Source organism: Halichoeres trimaculatus, unplaced genomic scaffold (assembly GCF_033239565.1).
Source record: "Halichoeres trimaculatus isolate MK-OKI-2021-1 unplaced genomic scaffold, fHalTri1.1 fHalTri1_scaffold_14, whole genome shotgun sequence".
NCBI lineage: Eukaryota > Metazoa > Chordata > Actinopteri > Labriformes > Labridae > Halichoeres > Halichoeres trimaculatus.
Genome location: NW_027437192.1, coordinates 19202541 through 19226880, shown reverse-complemented (window position 1 = coordinate 19226880; position 24340 = coordinate 19202541). Strand labels below are relative to the sequence as shown.

At 38.2% G+C, this 24340-nt stretch overlaps 1 protein-coding gene across 3 annotated transcripts in view; it reads left to right on the top strand.

Annotated features, from left to right (window-relative positions):
* LOC141802585 (CUB and sushi domain-containing protein 3-like) overlaps positions 1 to 24340 on the top strand; it is a 448333-nt gene that overhangs the window by 243738 nt on the left and 180255 nt on the right. For all 3 annotated transcript variants that reach the window (XM_074686127.1, XM_074686129.1, XM_074686128.1), the window contains exons 7-9: positions 16486 to 16563; positions 21152 to 21239; positions 21365 to 21489. In XM_074686127.1, coding sequence (XP_074542228.1) covers positions 16486 to 16563; positions 21152 to 21239; positions 21365 to 21489 — 291 coding nt within the window. The remainder of the gene's footprint in view (positions 1 to 16485; positions 16564 to 21151; positions 21240 to 21364; positions 21490 to 24340) is intronic.

The following is a 24340-nucleotide window of genomic DNA, read 5'->3' as shown; positions in this document are numbered from 1 at the left end:
ATCGTAATTGATTCTAATTGGTTTAAAAGGTTAATTAACATGTTAATGAGGGGTGTCAGTGTGGTAGGGTTAGTTGATTAATTAGTGGAGTTCTCAACAAGCCTTTGATTGATTGGCTCCTTTCTGTCAGCTGTCAGTCATCTCCTGTAGCATGCTAGTTCTTGCACATTTGAAGAAGGTTTGGCTAATGGGTGTTCATTTGAAAAATGTATTCAGGGGTTCTTAAAATCCTGCAAAATTTACACTAGAGGTCATCTTGAAATAATTCTTGCAGTGCACCTAGTTGCTATTAGACTCTTTGAAATATGATTTAGCTTCAGCAAGAGAGAGAAAAGAACAGCTTCTATTTTATTTGTTAGTGTTTTGTATCAGAATACTTTGCATCACATCAACTCTTCAACAGTACTTAATGGTATCCTTCTTTTTTTAACCTTGACTCTTACACTACCCTACAAGCAATGTGTCATTGTGGTTCAGTGAGGTGTTGATGTCTCCGAGAGAATAAATAATGAAGGCAAAGCCCTCAGGCAGGCTTGATTTAGTTTAGTGGATACACTGTACACAAAAATTCCTAATTTGTCTCTGAGAGACTAAATGAACAAATATGCCTTGGCAGGGTTAGTTGAGTTAGAAGACGCTGTATGAGACCTCAGAGAAAGATCTGGCTCTGTCCTCTGCCAGTTAGCTGGACAGACTGTCTGTCTGTTTATCTGTGTGTGTTATAGGTCACACACTCAGCTCATAAAACCCCTACTCATCTAATTGCTGCCAAATTATGAAGTCCTGTCTTGATAGTAATCTCCTCGTGATTTACATCCAAGTTTGCAGAGAGGCAGAGACAGAGAGGATGAAACACACTAAGAACATCAAAAAGTAACAACAGTGGAAAAATGAGAAGAGGGTGGTTCAACAGTGAGACGATCCAGAGATGAGATGAAAAGAGAGGCAGAGATGGAAACCATAACAAAAAATAAAAGATAAAAAAGGGTGGCTCGCCAGAGAGAGATGGGTGGTTTGAGGGGACAAGTCTCTTGGCAGTAAAGTTTGGCTAAATATTTAAGTATTTACATGAAGCATTTTAATGTCCCGCTGTTCTAAATGGCTGTTTCCGAGGGGACAGGAAGTGGATGTGTGTGTATTGGGTGCCTGGCTGGGTTCTTGGACTCCGGAAAAGCCTGTTGGTGTGGTGGTGTATTGAGAACAAAAAGCCTGCAGCTCCTCTGCATGGCTAAACAAAATTTACTGAGTTAATTGTCCATTTGGATGCTTAATTGATGCTGCAAAATGATTCACAATTGTAGGGTTTGAAAACATACCGCGGGCTATACTGAATGTTGATAGACCAGAATTAAAGGAATTAACCTTTCAATTCAGATCTCTCTCCCTGGAGGGAAACATTTCTCTTTTCATAATTTACATTTAATGCCAAGTTCTCAGGCTGCTCCTGTGATATTTATAACAAACATCAAAGATTTATAATGGGAAAGTATATTTCTTACATGCTTTAAATGAAATAGTATGCTATAAATAGTATAGTGATAGAATAAAGATGGCAGAGTGTCAGAGAGAGTTTCTGCTGTCATAAAACTTTCATCTTTGAATTAGTATTTGATATCCTGAACTTATTTTTTCAACAAGTATAAGTACAATACATTATCCATTTGCTAAGCTTTTCACGGTCTAATACAAGCCTAATGATTGTGTCCATTTATATGTTTAATTGAAGCTCAGATTTTTATGAAGTCATACCAGCAGGAGTAAATGCTTTTATACCTTTGGGTCAAAATGTATTCTGACACACAGTTAACCTCACCATATTGAAATTGTAAGCATGTTTTTAAACACTTTATGGAGTCTAACTGAGGTACATTAGCAGGACAAGATAAAATGAGAATAGCTGTGAAGTGGCTCACTCTGGGACAGCTCAAGGTTCATGTACTTGTCATTGGTGTACTTACAGCATGTCGCTCAGGACTGTAGTCAAGCTCTGTAAGTACTCTTCAACGTGGATGGCTGGCTAATAAAACTCTCAGCGTCTGTTATGCAGGTCTGTCATGTACACCATGTGTTTAGCCTTCACTAATGAGAATAAAAAAGATATGTTTTGTAATTTCTCTTTTTTCTGTGGGGTGTCTTTGATCATAAATCCAAAGTGTCAGTACTGCTGTGCTTTTAAGTCCTTGAAAAAAACATTTCAACTACAAAGTTATCTGATATTATTAAAATGCAGATGCCTTGTTGTTAATCATCCATAACGCCTCATAAATCCTCAATTTAAAGCAGCCATCTTGACTTCTGCTTAGGAAGACCTTGGAAGGCATTGATGCTGGTGGTGGTGATTTGATGGTCAATCTAAAAAAAATAAAAAAATAAAGGAATAAAAACAAAGGTAACAGCTGGGAATCAGGTAGAGAAGTTTAGATGTCCCTCAGAAGGATAAACATTTTTTCAGAGGAAAGCTAAAACAGGATTGACTCTAAGCAAAGTTGCTGGATGAGCTAATGACTGAGGTGGATCCCTAATGTGCTGTTTAAATTAGGAGGATAATTGTCTTCCAACTTAAACATTTGCTTAAAGCATCATCACTGTGATTACACTTTGAGTCATTTACATAAAAAAGAAACATCACATAGGATACAAAGGTTTGACTTCATTCTCTGCATGAAATTATTTCTCTTTAAGTTTGGACAGGGGCTGGTGACTTTGGTGGCAGCAGCTTGTTTGATTATCTCTTCATGTTTGATTCTGAAGAAGCCATGCTGTTGTGAAAGGCTTAGCCATAAACCTGAAGTGACCTTCAGCAAAGTCCTAAACAACAGCTGTTACTTTGCAGTGTGTAGTGACTGTGTAGAACAAGCTAGCTTCCAGATGTGGCTTTGTATGAGCCACAGAGGTCGGACCCCAAGAAAAGACAGCCTCGGGCTGCAGCTGTAAAAGAGAATGAGTTCTCAAAAAAAAAAAAAAAAAGAACAGCAGCTCTCCCCTTCAGCTAAAAACCAGTCATTCATGTTTCCAAATAAACTCTGGGGCTGCAGGGAAAATGTACGAGAAAGTGATTTTTAGCCTGAATCTACCCTTTACATGGGTCAACTTTATCATTTTAGAGTCATATGGTCTCCTACGTTCTCAAGCAATTTATAACAATAAATAGAAAAAAGGCATGGACTCCGAGGCAGTCAGACATTTCAAAATTTGAGGTGATGTGATGTAAATTTATGTCCCAAAACCAAAAACGTGTTAACTTTGAAATGTTAACGTACAATCAACTTAGAGCTCAACTGAAACAGAAGTCTGACTTTTAAGGCGAACAAGCATCTTTTACTTTCTATACCTTAGCAGCCAGAAGTTAAATGGAATAAAAGCATAAAACTTTCCCATCTACTTTGGTGACTGCAAAATCTTCATGAAGAAGAAGATGAATGTCAATGTTAAAATCTGACTAATGTGCCCCATTTAAGGTGGCAGTGTTCATTTGTTTGACTCCTGGCTATGGCTATTTGTTGCATGTAACCTTCCATTCTCTACTCCCCACATTTTCCGTCCCTCTTCAGCTGTCCTATCTAAGAAATGCAAAATAAACCAATTAATACACCAACAAATTAAATAAAAACCATTACCAACCAACTGAACTGTTAAGTTGAGCAATGTTTTCAACCTTTTTTGAGCCATGGCATATTTTATACACTAAAAAAGTCCCATGGTACTACATCAAACAAAAATATAGAAAATAACACTCTTTAGCCAATAATGGTTTTATACTCTCTTATACTCACTGTGAAACCTGGGCCTGTTTAGATGAACACAAAGTTCATACTCTGACTTCTTTAACCACGTCAGAGTCAAGCAACTCTTTAACAATGGCTTTGCAGGCAGGTGTGTATCAATGACTTTCACAAAGTGCAACATTTTTGATTTAGCAACAAGTTCAGCAATGTGGTAGCTAGCTTTGAGGGCTTGCTTATTCACCTTTGTGGTTGGTCCCACAAAGTTGGCTGTTTTCATCATATTTTCACACAGGCAAACAAAACAGTCCGCCTGCTTTTTTGGAAACATTGGGTGTTTTTATTTTGGAAGTGGAGTATAAGCTTACTTGGGGCTATGACACTGTTTATATGGATAGCTTTTCGCCACACACCAAGCACACCGGAGTCAGGGTTGTTGCATCCTGGTAAAAGTAAATTCCAAGGACAGGCAGCTTTCACTGTGCTGCCTTGAGTTCACCATCTTTGCTTTCTTTTGACTACCTCCCATACAAGAGCCTTCATCAGGGTCCAATTTCTCTCCCAGGCCCTGTTAGGATTTCGGTTTATTCCTGTTCAAAATCTTCTCCATCACTGTTACAGCTACCTGTCGCATGCATCACTACATATGTCTCATTTCCCGTGTCTCAGAGTATTTAGGCAATAAGCTACCTGCTGCCACCTACTGACACGAAAAAAGTAAATTTCTTCTGAAGCACAGTCAATCAACAGTGGCATTTTATTGTTTTCTTTTAGATCGATTATGTGAAATTGGATAATTTCCCATATGCCACCTTACAGTATCTCACGGCACACTTGTGCTAGCATCCACACCAATGGTTGAAAAACACTGAACAAGAGGGACAGCGATAATGGTGTGTCAATTGCAATGATTTCGTCCATAGACTGTCAACTGAAGAGTCTTTATATTTACAGCTTTAGTCTCATTCAGTGTGCCTTCAGCATTTACAACCTCCGAGTTCTGCTATTGTTAGCTTAATTAGTTAGCTTAATTAGTTAGCAGCCTTGCAACTGCTGACTAAAAACGTGAAAGGTGACATTTATACATTAATTGAACATGAAGGTAGCATAACACATAACCTTGTCAGTCCTCATTCAGTTGTAAAGATTCACAGAGGGCCATAGTGAAATGGGAAATCTATTTCTAACGTAGCAATCGTGTGGCTTCCATCTACAAATTATAGCTAAAAGTCATTTAAACCCACGGCCATAGAAAAGAAAGAAAGAAAGAAAATTAATTTTATGTTGTCACTGTCACCACTGTACTTGCTGAAGGTAATGTACCCATTACTATTGATTTTCATTCATTCCTTACGTGTTGTCATTACACTCATGTATGAGTTCCTTCAGTTTCATTTTATTCTATTCAATTCCAATCCATGCAAAAACACATCTATTTAGTCTGGGAGACAGCTTTGCACTTTTCCAGCTTAAGCCTCTTGAAGAAAATTGCTCTGCACACCACCGCACACTACAAATTGACCACAATCCTGCAGTATAATTGTCATTCACAAATCTTCACATCCACTCAATCCACTGCTCCATCTGAATTTGACCGCTGTTGCACTCACTGTAAGTAGCTCAGAGTAAAGTGTTAGTCCAAAGCCTTGAGTGTCTAGTCAGTCAGCCAGTCAGTCATCTATTTGGCCTGGCTGCTGGCCAGTTAGCAGGTCACTCAGCCTGCCATCTAGTCAATTGAATGGTTGCCAGTGGTTCCATTTACTGTACATATATAAGTTTGAACCCAGAGAAATAATGTCTGGCTCTTATTAATTAACATCAACATTATGGAAAGTGGAGTTGAGGGGAGGGGGAGCAAACTGAGGGTGGAGCAAACTGGCTACGCTTCAAACTCTTGATTCCAAAATTCAACTGAAATACCAGTCATTAAAAGTGCAAAGTAAACCCTGGGTATTTTGGACTCTGTGGCCTTAATTTGTTGGATAGACTTGTTTGAAAAAAAAAAAAAAAAAAAAAAAAAAAAACCTCAATCAGATAGGATGAAAAAAGACTTGAATTGCAATGACATTTTCTAAGGATTTTCTGAGGATTCCTCTTAATTCCTTGTAGCTGTATTCTACAACATTCCTGGTTGTTTTTTTTTACATGTAAAGTGCTCATTTCAGAGAACTGCTCAGATATTTATGTGAAGCACTCTGACATTGTAATGCTTTTAAAGTGCATTTGAATATGGCTTGTCCTTGTAAAGAGATCTTTAGTCTCTCTCTCTATACATGAAAACATTTAAATCATGACCAAAGAAGACTTTTACATACTCTTTTTCCATTTACATGCTGCTCACACAGCAAGCACATCCTTTACTGCTATTGTTGATAGTCTTGACATGTTTGTGCCTCTCCTGATTTAACACTTGATGACAGCAAAGCTAGTATTCTGAAGAGACCTCCACTAATGTTTCACAGCACATTTTGTCTTTTCACACATCAAATGGAGAATAAATCTAGAGGTATCACACTGTGCTAGCAGGTACGTTTGCAAGGTTTAGCACTGGCAGCTCCCAATCAGCCAAATAGATGGCAGGCTCAAACAAAAGCTTTGGAGGAGTTTCACCAAATACTATATTTGCTACGGACACTTTTGTCATGTTTTATTTTTTATAGTTTAGTTGTCTCTGACCTGCATTTTTGTGGAAGAGAGGGACATCTTTCATTTGTTTATTTATTTCTATAAGTGAATAATGACACTCATAAATTTATTCTAAAACATTTGCATGGAAGATTGGGAAAAAAATATTTTATTGGAACTGTCCAGGCTGCTATCTGTATGCTGGTTGGCCCTAAAAAAGCCAAAAATGTCCATCACCCATAGTATGGAGAAAACTGAATCTTTTTTTTTTTTTTTAAGTGAACTGTTTGAGTAATGAAACTTGCAATATTCGTAGAAAACTTGTTATTGACCTGTGGCTAAGCCACACCCCCTTGACTCACTCTGACAAATAAGGAGCGTACAGCGACAGGTGCTTTGCAGACAACACTGTAAGAGACATTTCACATGATGCTTTTAATGATTTCTGGATGCAGAAAGATTAGGTTTCATTTATAAGTTACCAAAGGGTGTAGAGCACACTTTTGAGGGATGTATTGATCATTTTATTGTAGAGGAGGTCGATAAAAAGCTTCAGTTATAAGCCAAACTTTACATGTCCCATTGCAAACAAAAAACTGCACCTCCTTACTATTGTCCTTTCAGATAAAAAGATAGAGGATCAGCATTGGTCATAACAAAAATACAACAGTCTTTTACTATCTTTATCAAGAGTGTCTCTCTGTTAGTTTGGTGCTACAGTGTTTACATTGAATCATTCAGCATTATGTTTGCCAACCTCTGTTATTATAGCTATTACATATAAGCAAATAGGGCTAAATTTCACAAGTTAACTTAAGCTCAATTAGAGTCCTTTGGACAACAGCTAACAATGCTAAACAGTCATCAAAGTTCAAAAACAAGTACAAAATAGGTCAATGAACTCCCAACAAACAGTAACATGATGAACGTATCCAGGAGCTAACGGTAGGCAGGCTCACTTAAGCTAATGCTAGAGAGAATCCCAAACAAACAGACAGACTGCAGTGGCATTTTTTGTAATTAACACAACTCAATATTTCTTTTCAGCAAAGTGACAACATGCTGCCTCAAATACGATGTCAGCTTACCTGACAACAGGTAGCCATCCTTGTTCATTCCATACACGTTGAGTTGTTGTGGTCTACCTCAAAAAATCATCCAAAGAGGAAACTCTCTTGCTTCAGATTTGAACTATGAAAGGATAAAAAAAAAATACATTCTGCCGCCCAGGCTTTCAAGAAACTTTGACAGCGTTGCATGTACCTCATAAACACAGTTTGACCATTTTTAAACTAAAAATCTTTGAAAAACATCATGAAACTGAATGAAAACCAGCTTCCTGCAATGCATTTCAATGGAGAGAAGGTCTGAGTATATGAGAAGGCCATACGGACTGTGAATGGCTCATCCCGTTTGTAGGCGGGACTTAGCCATAGGTCAGTTGAAACCAAATGATAAAACCTCTGTTGATCAACACTTCACATTATGACAAACTGTGATCTGTAAGCACCACTAGGTCACATGTTCACAATTTGGTCACAGCTTTTACTTTTTTCCACACTCTGAGCGGCTAATTATGACAAAAGTAATCCATGGAACAATTGGACGAGAGTCGGACACAGCTGCTGTTGGCACAGTCCCAACCATTCATGGGAAGGATGGCAGATCAGATAAAGTTACTTTTTGTTACCGAAAATATCTGTCAGAAACTTTAGGAATGATTTTGGTATCTTGGTGTAAAATGCCTGACTAATCCAGACACAGTAAAAAACAGGGAGGAACCAACTTATGACAGCATGGAGGTAAATGGTTGGACTGACCTTCAGTGATGATCCTGTTTGAATTCCAGGTTGCACCTCTAAATCAATAACCTTTTCAGCATCCAAAATTTAAAATGTTTAGAGAGCATTATTTCTCTCCACCATCAGCATAATAAAAATGCCACACCTATCTACTGATGGCAGGTTGTCAGTGGGATCTTGACCCTGACAGTAACCCGTGACCCGTTCACTTAAAGTGCAAACAATAGTGTTCTCACAGCCATAGTCCTGAATATAGATGATCATTTCCCTTTAAATCAATCTTACAGGTGCAAAAAAAATCTGCACTTACCGTTAGTCTTTCTGCCCCCATGTGGCCAGTGTGAGAGATACCGATGAAGGCAGATGATACCACGATTATTGTGCCATATGGAGCACTCCTGCATCTATTATACTTTTCTCTTGCTCACTCTTACTATGTGCAGCAGTAATTACTATGCATTGCAGGCAGACCCATACTTGAAGGATGCTCACATACTGGAAACCTTTCATTTCATCGGTGGAAGATAAGATAAAGACTAAGTGCTCTAAGCTTTAAGGACTGATACTGGCTCTTGCTCTACTGAAAAAAAAAATATCATAGACCTCTATATTAGTGTGTGTTATGTGGTAGCTATAGGTTTCCCATCGCTCTGTGTATTAATATGTGACAGAAAACAAAGTCTACTGGTTTACCTGTGCTTCCATTAGCACAAGATTAATGAAAGCAGCAACCTGGTAACCCACCAGTATTCCATTCTTGATCTCCTTATTCCAGCCAAATACAATAGGAGATAGAAATCTTTAGCATGGGCGAGGTTAAGCCAATGCTGAGGGTCACTCTGATAGAAATTCTGTCCACACACTGCCCTCTGCTCTAATACCCCAACCCACACTCTCAACACCTGGCTGAGAATCTGTGTGTTTGCAGGTTGAGTAACCTTGTGTGTCTGCACACACAGAGCTGTGTGCCCATATCTCGATGCGTGTCTGCTCCAAAGTACTGTTTTTCTCCTCTTGATATGTGCATCAAAAGTGTGTCTTTTCTGTGAGTGTGTGTGCATGTGTGTCTGCTTTATGTTGATGGATCTATCAATATGTTTTGCCCAGCTGTGTTTGTTTGAATTGAAGCTGTGTTTGTGTGTATGTGTGTGTTTGTGTGTGTGTCCCATTGTCTACTTGTGTGTGTCAGGTATGAACAATCTGTTGCCTTCCCTGCGGCACAACCTACCAATCACATCCCTCCATCATCTCTCTTCATTACGTATTCATGAGTTTCTGTGTCTGCAGGGCTGTGATTGGCTCTTAATGAACAACTGACGGCATTATCAGTCAGCCAATGCTACCGCAATGAAATAAGTCAGTCGGTACAAAAGAAACACCAGTCAACCACTGGTACGGAAACATAATTCAAGCGGAGCAGTGAGACAGTTTATCCCTCAGGGAGGTTGACATATTGGATATTGTCGACGGCATGGTACCTTTGATATGACTTTCATAATGTCTCAAACCTGCCTGTGATCAAGTGCATGCGTCATGAAATGCCCCGGATAATTACTGCCAAGTGTGAAGAGAGCATTTAGCACATGCAGAATATTATTAGCTTTTTGTAAATAAATCCTGGAGTCTTTTTCTTTTCAGTTTTGGTTTAGAAACCATCAGTCAAACTGAGAGCAGAGACACTGTAGGCCTCAGGGGGCTTAGATGAGCTCATAAATCTATGAACTAGCCCTTTATCATCCTTTATATTATTTTGGGGTTGTGTTTCACTGGTTCTGGCTCCTATTGTTTACTCCTTTTTCAGCTGTAGCTCTATCACTGAGGCTGTCAGCACAGGGATCATTACAGTAAGTGTTTCAGTGTATAAATCTAATACAGAATTAATCCAGCTAGTTTGCAGGGACACAATCTGAGGATGTGCGATTGCTGCTCAGTGGTTACAAAGCAGCAGCTCATCAAATGTTGAGGACGTCCGCAGCTTTGATAACTGTTCTTACCCACTGATTAAACTCCCTAATAGATTATTTTAAAACCGTGTGCAACTATGTGTAGGCTGGGCTTTACTGAACACTGGAGACCACCAAGTAATTAATACTTCTATGAATACTATCAGCCCAGTAATTTAGATGTTATACTTAAGTTTACCACCCCAATATTTTTATGGTCTTTGTATCTTTTTAATTTCATTAAAAAAATAAGTTTATATGTCATCTCAAAAAGTGAAGTAAATGTGCTATATGCTCTTTGACATCCTTTTAATCTAACTGGCAGCTTTTGAGTCTAGCTTAGCACAACTGTCAATAAGAAGAAACAGCAAGCCTAAACCTATTCTTTTATAGACAACCAGGTAACATTTGAATTGAATTCAACTTCTTTAGTGACATGAGAGAGTACGAATAAAGACAGATCTGACGGTTTCATTCAAGAGCAACAATATGGCACCCACCACACCCCGCACACTAACTGATTTTAGATACTAACAACTGGAGTTTCAACACTAAAACTGCAAAACATCTATAGCAGTCGGGTGTGATGTTAAATAGTTTTAAAAAGAAGAAGATGATAGTTGTTTAAACATTGCTAACCCCTTAGGTCTAGGGCCAATCCCAATTCTACCCCTTAGCCCTTGTCTTACCCCTTACAGCTAAAATACACTGGATGCATCTGCAGTGCGTCTCCGTTGCGGTAAACGAATCAAGTAGGTTTTATTCATATCAGTGTGTCAACTCACACTGGATCAGTTCTGTTGCGGTCCGTCTGCCTGGCTGGTCAGTCGTGTTGCAGGTAGTACGCAGTCATCCTATTTTTGACAGATGCAAAGCTGTGACGCAAAAATTCAGCGTAGGAATAATCGAGCTGGACAGGAAGTCGTGATCGGAAACTGACTAAACACTTAGCTTTTGACAGGGTTGAGGTGTTACAGCCTAACATGGATGAAGAGAGACTTATCAATGGAGTGGGAAGAGCGGGAACTCCTCAGTATCACCACTCCAGCTGTCTCTCAGTCAAGCTCCTTGCCAGACTGAACACGCAGTAAGTTGACAAACCCAGTCAGGACGCAACGGAGTGGAGCTGGACTGCAGACATATCTGGTGTATTTCAGGCATTAGTAAATAGTAAAGCAAATAGTAAAGATTACAATTTCAAATTGAACAAGCTGAACTGATTTTCTACCAAGCAAATCAGTGGCGGTAAAATCAAACCTCAAGCAAGATAAAGATCAGGGAAGGTACGTTTTAGAATCATTAAAAAAGCGTTGGACCTTTGCCAATGGGATCAGGCTCAAAGGCAGCCTCGTAATCTACATGAAGATAAAGATGGATCAGTTTTGGGGGTTTTCTTTATCCACCCCTTTAGCAGTGTAAATATTCAGACAATGTACAATGTACTGTAGTTTTGTATTAAGTGTTATGTTGACAATAATGTGATATTGTTGAAACGGTCATTCATTGCCTCTCGTAGCTTACATCCTACAAACACCCCCCTACTTTCCATCCAGTATCTGCATACAAAAAATAAAAAGTAAATAAATGTATAAAATATTATTCAAATAGAGGAGGGATTTTCACATCAAATCCTGATTGTTGTTGTTGTTGTTTTAAGCCTTGTACCTGTTTAACCTTTAACATCACTATTCTCCACCACGTCACGGAAATCAACCCTTGGTCCTAATCACATCGACAGCGCTGTTTTTCTGTGTGGGTACATTTAAACTCTGCTTAGAGACTTGCAGCCAAATAACCATTGTGTTCAATCATATCACCTCCTACGTGAAAGCTTCTCTGTTTCTCACTACCAGGATTCTGAAATGTGAAATCCAGATGCTGTGTTTGCGAGCAAGTATGACTAAAATATGAGAGTCGTGGAGCTGGAATCAGCCTCGAGTTACAGAGTAGGGATATCTCCTTTTTGTCATGAATTTGTAAATAAATTTTAGTTTTTGATTTCAACTTACAACTTTCTGTAACAAACTTAGAGTCTGCAAGACAAATATATAATGCATACAATCCTTTCCTTTGTATGTCTTGAAATGTCTGTCACCCTACTGCTCAACTTGAGCACAGTTCTTTTATGAGTCAAATATAGTTTTGTTAAATAAGCATTAGTTTAGTTCATTAATATGGTTTACTTTAATGCAGCTGCCCCTCCATCTGTTGTTTGCAGTAGAGCTGCTGCTCGTAGTCCTGAATACTAACATGGGCATATTTAACTTTGATGCATATTCACACTGGACAGGTTTTATGATGCATATTAACAGGGGCTTTGTACCGTGAATGGATGTGCTCTGGCATAAACAAATTTGACTTTTACCTTTTTTGGCCCACATTCCCTGATTTGGCAGCCTTACTATGATGGGAGGGTGGGAATTACTTCAAACCTGATAGTGAGACTTTGTCGCACATCTAATATCCTCCCCTGTTGTCTAAAATAACAAGAGTGTGATAATGAATGTTCTCTCAATTATTATTGGGACATTTGCCAGAACAAGTTTAGACTTAATGCCTTGATACAGTTATCTGAATATTATTTCCCCTCTTATTATTCTGTTTTATCATTGGTGCAAAGTTTTTAACAGATCAGAGCAAAACCACTGATTGGCAGAGGGACCAGAGGTGTACAATCTTTCTATTTTCTGTGCAGTGTGATGGCAACTGTAGTACCTCCACTTTAGTTTCATTTTCTTCTTTGCTGTGTTTATACATACAGCTGTTTGTTGTTGTGTCAAGTTGCTTTCTGAAATGAACCCGAGATACAGTGGTGAGCAGAGGGTGTATACATCTCTGCTTTTAAATATTATGCATAAAATGCAGTGAAAACAACTGTTATGTAACACACTGCCACTGTATCACATATCAAGTGTTTGCTCCCTCAATCTCAACAGCTGTGACATGGCTTCAGGAATATGAGTTTTGTTCTTTGTGTAGGTGGATTGCTGTGAAGTTAGTTCAAATGTTTTTGCATTTTATATTTAGGTGTGCTCTACTGAGAGGCAGCTCTAAACAGGTATGTTACAGAAGTCTCCTTAGCAAACTGATCAGTGGAGAAGGAAAGATGTAAGGGGAGCTCATCTATATGTGCTCAAAATTAAAATGGGGTACTTGATAAGGGTTATTTCCCACATCTTAAAAGACAATGTAAAATTAACAAACTTAAAGCGTATCAAGATATAAACCTTTAAAACCAGAACATAACTTATTTATTTTGAATTAGCTTTGATTTAAACCATCTGAAAGACCAACATGTTTTATGTGGACTTAACCTCACCTCCTTAATCTCTAATAAAAAGACACATTCTAAACCAATCCAGATGCACTGCTTAGAATTTGAGGACTTTCCTGCGTTCAAAAGAGTTGCAAAGATAATTGCACACGACAAGACATCAAACGAAATCAATGTCAAGATTAGAATTCACTCCAGGCGATGCTAGCCTCACATAGCTCACAGTTATTTCACTGAGTGATGTTTAACTGAGCAATGTTTAACATCAAGTCATTGGAAGTGGCAGTAATGTTGATCAACACAGTTCTTGGAAGAGGCCATGAAAATAAATAAACTGTGTGGGACTTGAGGTGATGTTGTGAACTGCAAAGTGACAGGTTAGATTAACTGTTGTATCTGGTTGAGCTGATTACCCATGTTCTGTTTATCAAACACAGAAATGAACAGAAGTACAAAAACTTGATGTAATTGCTGACAAATATGTGTTTAACTTTTTTAATAAGGGATGCTTTTGTGTAGAAGGCTGTGTGATAAAGTGCTGTCACTCTCACATCAGCATTACTCATCAATTAAATAATTTGACTATTTTAGAGACAAAATGCCACCAACCTCTACCCAGGACTATGGCTCTGATTGATGGCTACTGTCACAATATCATGCTCTGCTACCCTGATGTGAACAAGCACAGATGACAATGGCATCTCAAAGTACTATTGCACAGTTTGGCAGTATATTGATTTTGTTAACAGGAAATTGTAGGCCTTCTGGTTAAACTGGTCTGTCACCACTCAAACAGAGAAATGCATAAAAAAAACCTGAGGGTGTGGACATTGACCTGCAAGCTGGACTTAAAACTAGTGGTCCATTCTTTACTGATGTTGGCCAAACTCAGCAAATCAGTCAGTTTTTCTGTAAACTTGAAAATAATTTTCCACCAATTCCATTCTGCTCTATCTATCTTTTGCCTGCAGGTTTTTAAAATCAATTTCAATAACTGGGAAATCAGACATTTTGTTACCCCTTCTCTCCACACATTGAATGCGTCCCAAAAACCATCAAGTGCTGCAGAGTTATTACTTGCTGTAGTTTGAGAACTTAAGAACTCAAAAGCACCTGCTGCTCTTTAAAAAAAAAAAAAAAATCAGGGTATCACCAAACAGCATCCTCCGGCTGCAAGAAATGAAGCCAATAAGAAAGTGCAAAAAACTGCTGTTCATCAAGTGCCCACTTGAAGCAGGCTTAGGAAGCTATAGAGAGCATTAGCACACTAATTCAAGAAGGCTGAGTTTTAAGGTAAAAATAAATATACAGATAAAATAAAACACAATAGTGTTGCAGTCTAGTACGAAATACAAAACAAAACAAAACAAAACAAAAAAAAACAATTTACTACACACACGATACTAGGGATCATTTTCCTATAACTCAGTAGTTTTAAAGATATCAAGGTGAGTTTGCTCATTCAGAGGCACAGCTGATCTGATCAACAGGTGTGCACACTAGCTGTTGGCAAAGGTACACTAACACATCTCATGAATCCCAGCCAGGTTAAGTTCATTATCTCCAATATGGCACCTAAAAACATAAGGCTTTATAACTCAGGAACAGATGGTTGACATCACATACATGCACATCAATGTATTGTACAGTTGAGGTCAGCGATTGCTGTATATAAATATCGTCTAGTTTAATGTACTGCGTCAGTCTTATGTAGGTAATTGCTTTGTGTCATGTATGGACAGTGTTGAAATCCAATACAATAAATCAGCCATGTCAAACATATTGTACCTTGACTCATGGTGATAATGTGCAAATGTGTTTTCTGTTTGTCCCACACTGTGATCTACAGCAGTATGTGTCATTAGGATAGTGGCTACAGGATGTATGTGGAGAAATGGCCATTCGAAGCAAGTGTGTTCATTTTAAACGCTACAGTTCAAGATAAATTAATAACCAGCGACACATTTTTCATTCAAATTAAATAGTACAGAATGGGGGTTGGTGTCTCTTGCCATGCTTACACATACAATTTCTCCAACATGCACTTATCATGTTGGTAAGTAACACAATGATGAACGAAAGAAGCTAATGTTCACCCTGTGTACAATAGATTAATCTTTAGCTTGTTAATCAACTTGTTTTAATGCAAGTGTGGTGAGTAGAGAACCACTAACATATGTGCATGCATAAAGCAACATTAAGGCAACATAAAATGCACATGATTTAATTTAATCATGTCAAATATAACGTTATTGATGTATGAGCACGTGTGTAGCTACTGGATAATTGTAGCACATTAACTCAGCAGCCATTTGTCACCATTCACTGGATCAGTTTGGTCGTTAGGAGATCGAGGGCTGTCATCCACTTTGTCAGGCATACATGACACCGCACTCAGTCATACAGCACAATGTTTATGGTTATGGTATACATATTTATGGAATAACTAATTTATAGGATTTTTTTCTTACTCCAAGGGAACCTGAATGTATAAAATACATTTTTCCATCCAGACTCTATCTATTAGATGAAGTAACACTAAGTAATAACATTGCTTACTCTGTAATGAAGTGATTTTGGAAAACAGACCTCATGCTGACAGGAATCCCCCCGTCACTTTGTCTCCTCACATCGTCAGTGTTCTCTGATTAAAGCAATGGTTCATTTTCTAACATACCATTATCTGAATGCTTTGATTACATAGCTGCATCACTGTCATTTTGATTAAAGCTGTTGTTTCGTCTTAACCAGCCCGTTGTTCAGAGTATGTCGCAGCTTTCAGTTAAATCCTAACACATGATATATTTCTACGAGTGACAGAGACAGAAAAATTAAGCCTTTTTTGAACAATTGGTGCTAAATGATGCTATTGTTAAAATCATATCTGCTGTCTTTCTTCTGTCTGCTTCTGTCTTTCTCTCTGGCTCTAATGCAATCTCTTTTGTCATATTGAAATTTGGTTTGCCTTTGTTATTTTCCTTTTCCACTATACTCTTCTCTCTCTCAGCTCTGTGAGAGAGAAGAATCTGCCATCCTGAAAAAAAGGCTGCTTTCTAGTCCACTTTATCCAATATGTTTCCTGATTTTCTTCTTTTCTGTGTTTTGTTCTTCCTCTGCAGTGAAGCGATCAGTAGATTTTAAATCGCGGGGCGTTAAATTATTCCCTGGCAAAGACTCCAGCAACAAGTTTTCAATATGTGAGTTCAAATCTTAATGTTGCTTTAGCTAATGAACTAACATGTGATGGCTTAGTTTGCATTGTTTTAAGTTTTTTTTGTATTTCCTGTTTCTCTTTTGTGTCTTCTAAAAAGGCTGTTAGCATCTACACTTTTGTGCCTCGTCACAGAAACATGCAACACTTGAGTACTTATATTGTGCTAAAACTTAAGTCTCAAAACTGTAACATTTTCTGGTACAAAAAAAAATGTAAAAAAGTGCAGCAGCCTTTTTAGAAGCATGTTTTTGCACCCAGCTTGCCTGCTGTGATTTTGTCCTTTAATGTTTTGTTTATGTGTCTTGGTTTATGCACGCTTGCTGTGATAAATTGACTCATGGCTTGTCTTGATAAGCTTTATCCCACTTTGAGTTTGTTCAGATAATGTGAAACGGCTGTCGTCAATTTTTCAGTGCCTGCTCTGTCTATTCTCTTTATATCCTTTATTCTTCTTTACTGTTGTCCTCTCTGATAATACACTTGACAAACTTTCTTTTTGGTATCACACACACCAGTTTAGCCATTAGATTACCAGTTGAGTTTTAAGTAAATGTTCAAACAAGAAATGTATTGTACCTCCTATGTGACTCACATCAAGAAGAGTTTGAGTTTTTGAACCTTTACCTACCCCACAGTTAACAGCAAGTTAAAGCAAATGTGTGGCTCTTTTATTTCAAATGTATTCTGATTGGTAAAATCAAAGGAGTCAACATTAATAGTTTCCAAAAAAATCTCCCAATTCATTTACTGCTCTTCTTCTAGAAATATCACAATTTCCTTTTCATAATGTGAAAATGAGCGTCTTTGGAGTCCAACTCTTTAATTAGAACCCCCAAGTTTAAAGGTGCTACTGGTGCGCAAGTCATTTGATGCACTGTTATGCAAAAGAGCCACATTAACTTTATTTTATTCTGGTCATTTGAAAACTCCGACTTTAAAATACTTTGTACAGAAAGGATGAAAAGGATAAAAATCTTTCCCAAAGTAAAAAAAAAAAGATGCTGCACCTCTGTTACTGAAACTTCACACACTAAAGCTCACATATTACCGACTTATTTCACAACCAGCTCCCTCTTTATCTCTTTCTCATTTCTTTTTGTCTTTATAATACCTCTACTACTCCCTCTATACACATTACAATGATAATGAGGAGGATATTTATGCACTTTAATGTTTGCCTCCTACTTAACTCACAACATCCTAACACATTAATTGTAAACCCAGAGGTTCATAAATGCATAAACAGAAAACATGCATATTAATATGTCTGCATTAAAGAACATATGCTAGCACATATATATGCAGTAAAGCTAGGACACATTTTAATGACTACAAAACGATACACACAGGGAAGTAGGTTGTCCACATTATTTGCTTTGCATGCCTGCTGGTAATGCATTTTTGAATACTGATTTATTTGCTTTGCTTGTGCGTCTGCTCATGTGTGAATGTCTTAAATACTTTGTGGAAGGAGCCAAGCTCAGCGGGGACAGAGCTCATCACATTTCTATCCAGTTTCCTGACAGGTTGGGGAGTCATGGTTGAGATTTGAATGCACAGATTTTAGTTTGTGTTAATTAGTCTGGCTCTGATTGGTTCCTGTTTTAATTTGCTTTGCTTTGACTGATTCACCTCTCCAGTGAAGCACAAGGACTTCACATATGTGCTAAATGAATATGATTCTGTCCGTGATTTGCTATGTTTGCAAGCTTCTGCATGTCTGTCTGTGTATGTATGTTTATAAGTTTGATACTTCTGTGTGGTTTGTGTGTGCATGTGCGAGTGTGTTCACACGAAACTGATACTGTTACCAGTCCCTCTGTTATGGTGTTAATAGTCCAGATGGTCAAATTAGCCGCTCCAACAAAGCAACAAACTATCTACTCAAACACACACAAATGCAAACACACTCTCACACACACACACACTCACACACACACACACACACACATTCACCAACCACCTGCTGGGTTTGTTGATAGGGATTGAACATGTACATGCATGTTAGTCTGATAGTCCGAACAGCCTGGGTGATAGTGAGAAATTAGAGATGGGCAGTGTTATTGCTCGCCTTGTTGGAGTTCTCTGGAGTCTGCATTGTTGTTAAAAGGATTCAAATTAAGCTTTTTTTCAGAATGTGTTTTGTAACTCCTGCCAAAGCAAAACACATCAATAAAGCCTCTAAAATAAAACCTTTTTTGTGTTATCTTTAAACCACAACGCTTAGAATCTTCTTTCCAAATCAGAAATGTGATATTAAGTAGTTTCAAAGGGTTTTATTGGTCCTATTTGTTTAACTTTAATAACTTAAGAGTTCATGTCCATTATCTTACATTTTTGTGTGCTACTTTGTGCAGAGATACCTTTTTTATACCATAGACTGTAAAATAAATGGACACCCTCTTGCTCGGCTTGAGGTGAGGTTGCCACAAAAACTGCACCCCCTGGTGGGTGGCTGCAGTACAGGTCAAAAATTCCACCTCCCCAGTCATTCCAGATGGGCTGTGGTCAAACTTTAAAAAAAATCAAAACACCTCTTAGAATTTTTTTCTTACATCCAGTTATTGTAGTGATTTGAAGATATTATTTGGCAGCCTTGTATTCAAGTCCCTTTTTTTTCTGAAAAGTCTTCACTCCTTATCAGAGGTAAAAAATGAGGCCTTACAGCACGTTGAACAATGTTTGACAGCTGTTGTTCTTGTGTTTTTTTTGTTTTGTTTTGTTTTGTTTTTTTTTTATTTTGGGGGGGGGGGGGGGGGGGGGGGGGGGGGGGGGGGGGGGGTTGGAAAAAAAAAGATTGTCACCAGGCTCCACTCAGATTCTCTCTGAGTCCCTCATAGCCTCTACTACGCAGACTCTGGCTCCACAAAGGCAGTGCCTTTGACAGGGGTATTTAAGTTCCATAGAATTGTAAAAGGCAGAGCCACCCTGTCCACTCTGTACACAGTCTATGGTTAAGCAAAATTGGCTTTAAACACAATAAAAACTGTCAGACATAAGAAGCCAGAAAAAAGAGTAAAGAGATTGAACTCAGTGAAATAAGATCAGCAAGAATTCAGAGTAAGAGGATAGTACCTTTTATTCATTTAAAATACACAGAATTGTGGTTTTGCATTATTAACATTATTTGAAGCCTGTGATGATCAGAGCCCCGTCTGAAATAAGCCGAATTTGGTTCCTGATAAGCTGCGTTTCCATCTCATCTGAACATCAGCGCATGCTTCTGAGAATCTAAATACACCGTGGGGTATTTTGTTCGCTGTATAGCTGCAGCAAATAAACACATCATTTCTTCCCCCTCTGGTAATAATTTACCCACATCACACATTAGTGAAGGATAAACAACCGAGAAAACAAATAGAAACCCTCACACTGGCCTAATTTTACAGTCATTGGTGCAGATGAAAAACGAGAGGGAGTTAAAGAGTATTCAGGTAATTTTACTCTCTTTGTTCCAAAAAGGGGAGCAGGAGAACAGAGCATATGGGGTCAAATGTAGATGAAAAAGCATTAATGCACACTGAGATGTTATAAACGCTTTAGCTTTGTTGTGTGCACAGCTTTGTTTCTTTGGAGTTCAAATGAAAATCACAAAAGCAATCTGCCTTATTCCTTGTTCATCCACACATAAACACAGACAGACACACACTTATACTCACTGCCAAGCTAACCTGGCAGCTATAAGTCTTGAAAGTTTTAAACTTTCAAATGCTCGAGAGGGAGGAAAAGGCTGCAAACTGCAATGATTCACAGAAAATACAAATTCTACACTGAAGTGTGTTTAAAGGAAAGCCAATAAAAAATAGCTGTAGGCTTATTTATATGGAGAAGGAATCAGGGGAGACTAAGTGACAGGAAAAAAAATGTAAACTTGCAAACAAGTAGTCGCAAAAAGTGTGGAAAGCTATATAAAAGAGACTTATTTGATGCACTGTAAACGACTATATAATAACTCGAAACAAAAAAAAAACAGTCAGAAGCATCTTTGTTATGAAGTTGCAGTGTGATCGTACTCTTCCTGCTCTTCTCTGTTGTGTAACTTGTGTAATAGAGTATTACCGTCAAGATTAGCTCTCATGTTTGAGAGAATTAAGATTGTATCCAGTGCACCACGTGCTTCCTGTCTGCTTTCCCGACGTCTAACCCCTCCTGCTCTTTATAGCCTTGTCTGCCTAACCTGTTTCCACCTTCCACTTGTCTCCTGCTGCGTAAAGTGGATACGTGACGAGGCAGGCAGGATTCCAAAACTCAAAGTCAAGGGCTGGAAATTACCTTTAGAAGTTCTGTGCTTAATGCTCTCAATAGAATGACTGAGTCAGACAGTTTCAATTCACGCCAGGGTGCAGTGAAGCTGCTCTCAGATGTTGATTTTGCAGCAATTTTTTGTATAATGGCTGCACCAAATTTACAAGTATCCTCATTTATTGTAAGGATTGGTTATTCAGGCCATGTTAAAAACATGAATTTAGTCAATTCGCTGTTTTCAAAGGGAGGGTTTGCCCTGTGGGACAAGTCTAGTTTTATTTTAACTGTCTGCCCACACCTCTTCATCTGTCTGTCTCTCTGTGTAGTGAACGAAGGCGGGGTGAGACAAGCATCTAACTCTTGCCCTGACCCAGGCGAGCCAGAGAATGGAAAACGTCATGGCAATGATTACAGGTACACTTTTTATTTTCACAAACTTAAACTTGGAGACCTTCAATTGTATGTTTGAATTCAGGTTTATTTTCTGTAGATCTCATTTCTTGTCTAACTTGAGTATTGCTTTGTGTGTTTGTACCCAGCATTGGTAGTGTGGTGCAGTTCAGCTGTGGTGAAGACTACGTTCTTCAGGGGAGCAAAACCATCAGCTGCCAGCGAGTGGCTGAAGTCTTTGCCGCCTGGAGCGACCACAGACCGGTCTGTAAAGGTAAGAACTGGCATAAGTGTAAGAAAGAAAAAAAAAAAGTGATACAGCATGCTGTTGAAGAGGGGCTGCTCTGTCCACAGGGGGCGCCAGAAACAACATAACCTGTAAGTTCCTCACAGGAGCTTTGATGTAGAGAACAAAATGACTCTACTGAGTGACTGGGTACAAAATTATAAAACCAAGCAATTCACAATCTGATTTTCACAGTGAAGCACCAAAATAGCGTGCTGCAGTTTTGATGCTTTCATTACGGGAGAGGTTTGTTAGCAATTTTTCAGCGCCTTAAATTACACCCTCCATCATCAACACAATATATTCCATATAACACAACTGCAACAAGCGCCTAGTCTCAGCATTATTACTCTATTTACCACACAAATAACAAAGCAATTTCAAAATTATATAAAGACTTGCTCGTACATTCAGTTCAGTGAAAGCAACATACATATTTTATGGCTGTATTTACACGGGGACAGTCGTGCGCTCTTCATCATTCCTCTAAGTGCTCTGATAATTAACACGCTTCAGACATTCATTCTTCAGCTTCCCTCACTTGTTCCACTTTCACAGCTGGCACTGCTTGCAGTCTCCAACTCGCAACACACACATACATATGCACACACAGTCATGCACAGAGGGGGTGAGACTGGGAGAGAGGCCGGCTGTCGTGTTAAATGCCAAAGTCGTTTGTCATGTCTCCCTTCACTAGGCTTCAGACTGTGGCCGGAGACACATACTTTAACATAAAAACCAATATTCACCGAATGAGGGTCTGTGTATGTGTGAGCTTGTGAGATGAAAGAGAAAGACAGACCAAGAGAGCTATTTTAACATCCAACTAATTACTAAAGATACAGATCCGGAAGTAAGAATAATTTGGAGATGGAGAAAGTGAAAGCAGAAGGACGGGGAAAAGCTGAAAAATGTCACACCTACTCTCGGCTAAAATTATAGCCTCTGTGAAAGTTAAACTCACCCCATCCATCATGAAACATTAGCATATGATCACTACTTAAAAAGTATCCAGGAAATTATAGTTTTGGAAACTGATTTAAAGTTTCAGGAAGATAACTCATTGATGCAAATGTTAAACTCAACCATTTTAATTTCACCGTAGCAGCAACCTGTAGAAAACATGAATCCAATTACACTTTGATAATAAGTTTGCTTTGATTTCTATAAGTGCCTGGGTGGGGTGATCATTTCTGTCCCATTTCCTGGCTTGCTCTTTTTTTTCTAGATATCCTTTTTATTTCTTTATTTCATTGTTTCTGTGTTTTTCTTGCTGAATTTCAATTTTGACTTGAGTTTTTACCCCCTTTTCTATTTAAAAATTCAAATTTGATTTATTTCACTAATTTTTTTGTCATTATACCCTTTTTTATTTTTTTCCCTTTTTTGTGACTTGCTTTCTTCATTCTTAGTTCTTTCTCCTTTCTTATTTTTATCAACCTTCCTTTCTAATTTTTATTTCTGTAGGCGTTCCCTTTTTTTCTTTGCCGTTTTCCTTGTCTCTCTACTTGTTTCTGATATTTTCTTTCTTAGTCTTTCCTCTTTTGCTCATTTTTCATCTTGCCTTTCTTTTAATCAACTGAATTTCTGACTTTATTTTATTGTTGCCTCATCTTTTTGTTCTCCTTAAAAACCCCAAAACATATCTTTCTTTCTTTCTTTCTTTCTTTCTTTCTTTCTTTCTTTCTTTCTTTCTTTCTTTCTTTCTTTCTTTCTTTCTTTCTTTCTTTCTTTCTTTCTTCTTGACTGTATTTCCTTGTTTAATTCTTTCTTAAGTTCTATTTTAACATCATTTCTTTTTTAAACCTTTTCCCTTCCTCCTCATTTTGTGTTTTTTTTCTCACCTCCATTTTTTTTTTTTTTTTAATCTTAAATCTTAAACCTTAATCACTTTTTTACTTTTTATTTCTTCTTTGGTTTATTTTTACGTGTTTTTTTTTTAATTTTCTCTATTTTATTCTTACATTCCTTTCTTCTTTTTTTCTTTTCTTTCATTTTCTGAGTCTTAACTCTGACCTCATTTCCTTCCTTCATTTTCTTTCATCACTTCTTTTTTCTTATCTTTTAATTATTTTTCTGACCACCTTTTCTTTATACTACAGCCATTGGTTTCTACTTTCCTGTTTTCATCTTTCCTTTCTTTCCTTTCTCGCCTGTTTTGTATTCTCTACTTTTCTCATACTTTTTCCAGCATGAATATCAGTCCTCTAAACTTTGGCCAGTGCGGGTGTTATTGAAGTTGTCCTCTACAGTATTCATCTAACCCCAAAATATTAAAGAGTTACAGTAATCGATAAGAAGCCACGACACTGAGGTACCAGCAGAAAGTTTGACCTCAGTCTAAGTTACCAAAATGATGCCAATCAATATTATCTATCCAGTGTTATCCTTTATTTCTGTGGATCAGAAGGATAAAGGTATTGGCCTTTTCTCAAGTACAAGTCTTGAAATCAGTTTGAGAATGATAATGAGGTCCAGGGACATGTTTCAAGGTGGTACATGTTAAGCTATAAAATAACACCCTGGAGTCTCATAGTGGAACAATATGTGACTGGAGGCACCTGAGCAGGACAGCTGCCAGGGCGCCGTGGGTTCTTCCTTTGTGGGTAAAGGACACCGTCTAGACTCAAGCCTTGGCTGATACTCTGCCTCTCTCCTGAACTGGACACACAAGAGCACTGACCTTCATTAAGCTTTATCTCAGCATGACAGCACCAGTCCTTGCAAGCATGCAGGAAATAACCTGAGCCAGTACAGTTTGGATGTGACTGCCACTCCTGGGCTCTGATTGGTCCCTGCCAATCAACCTTATTATCTAACTCAATTATCATAGATATTC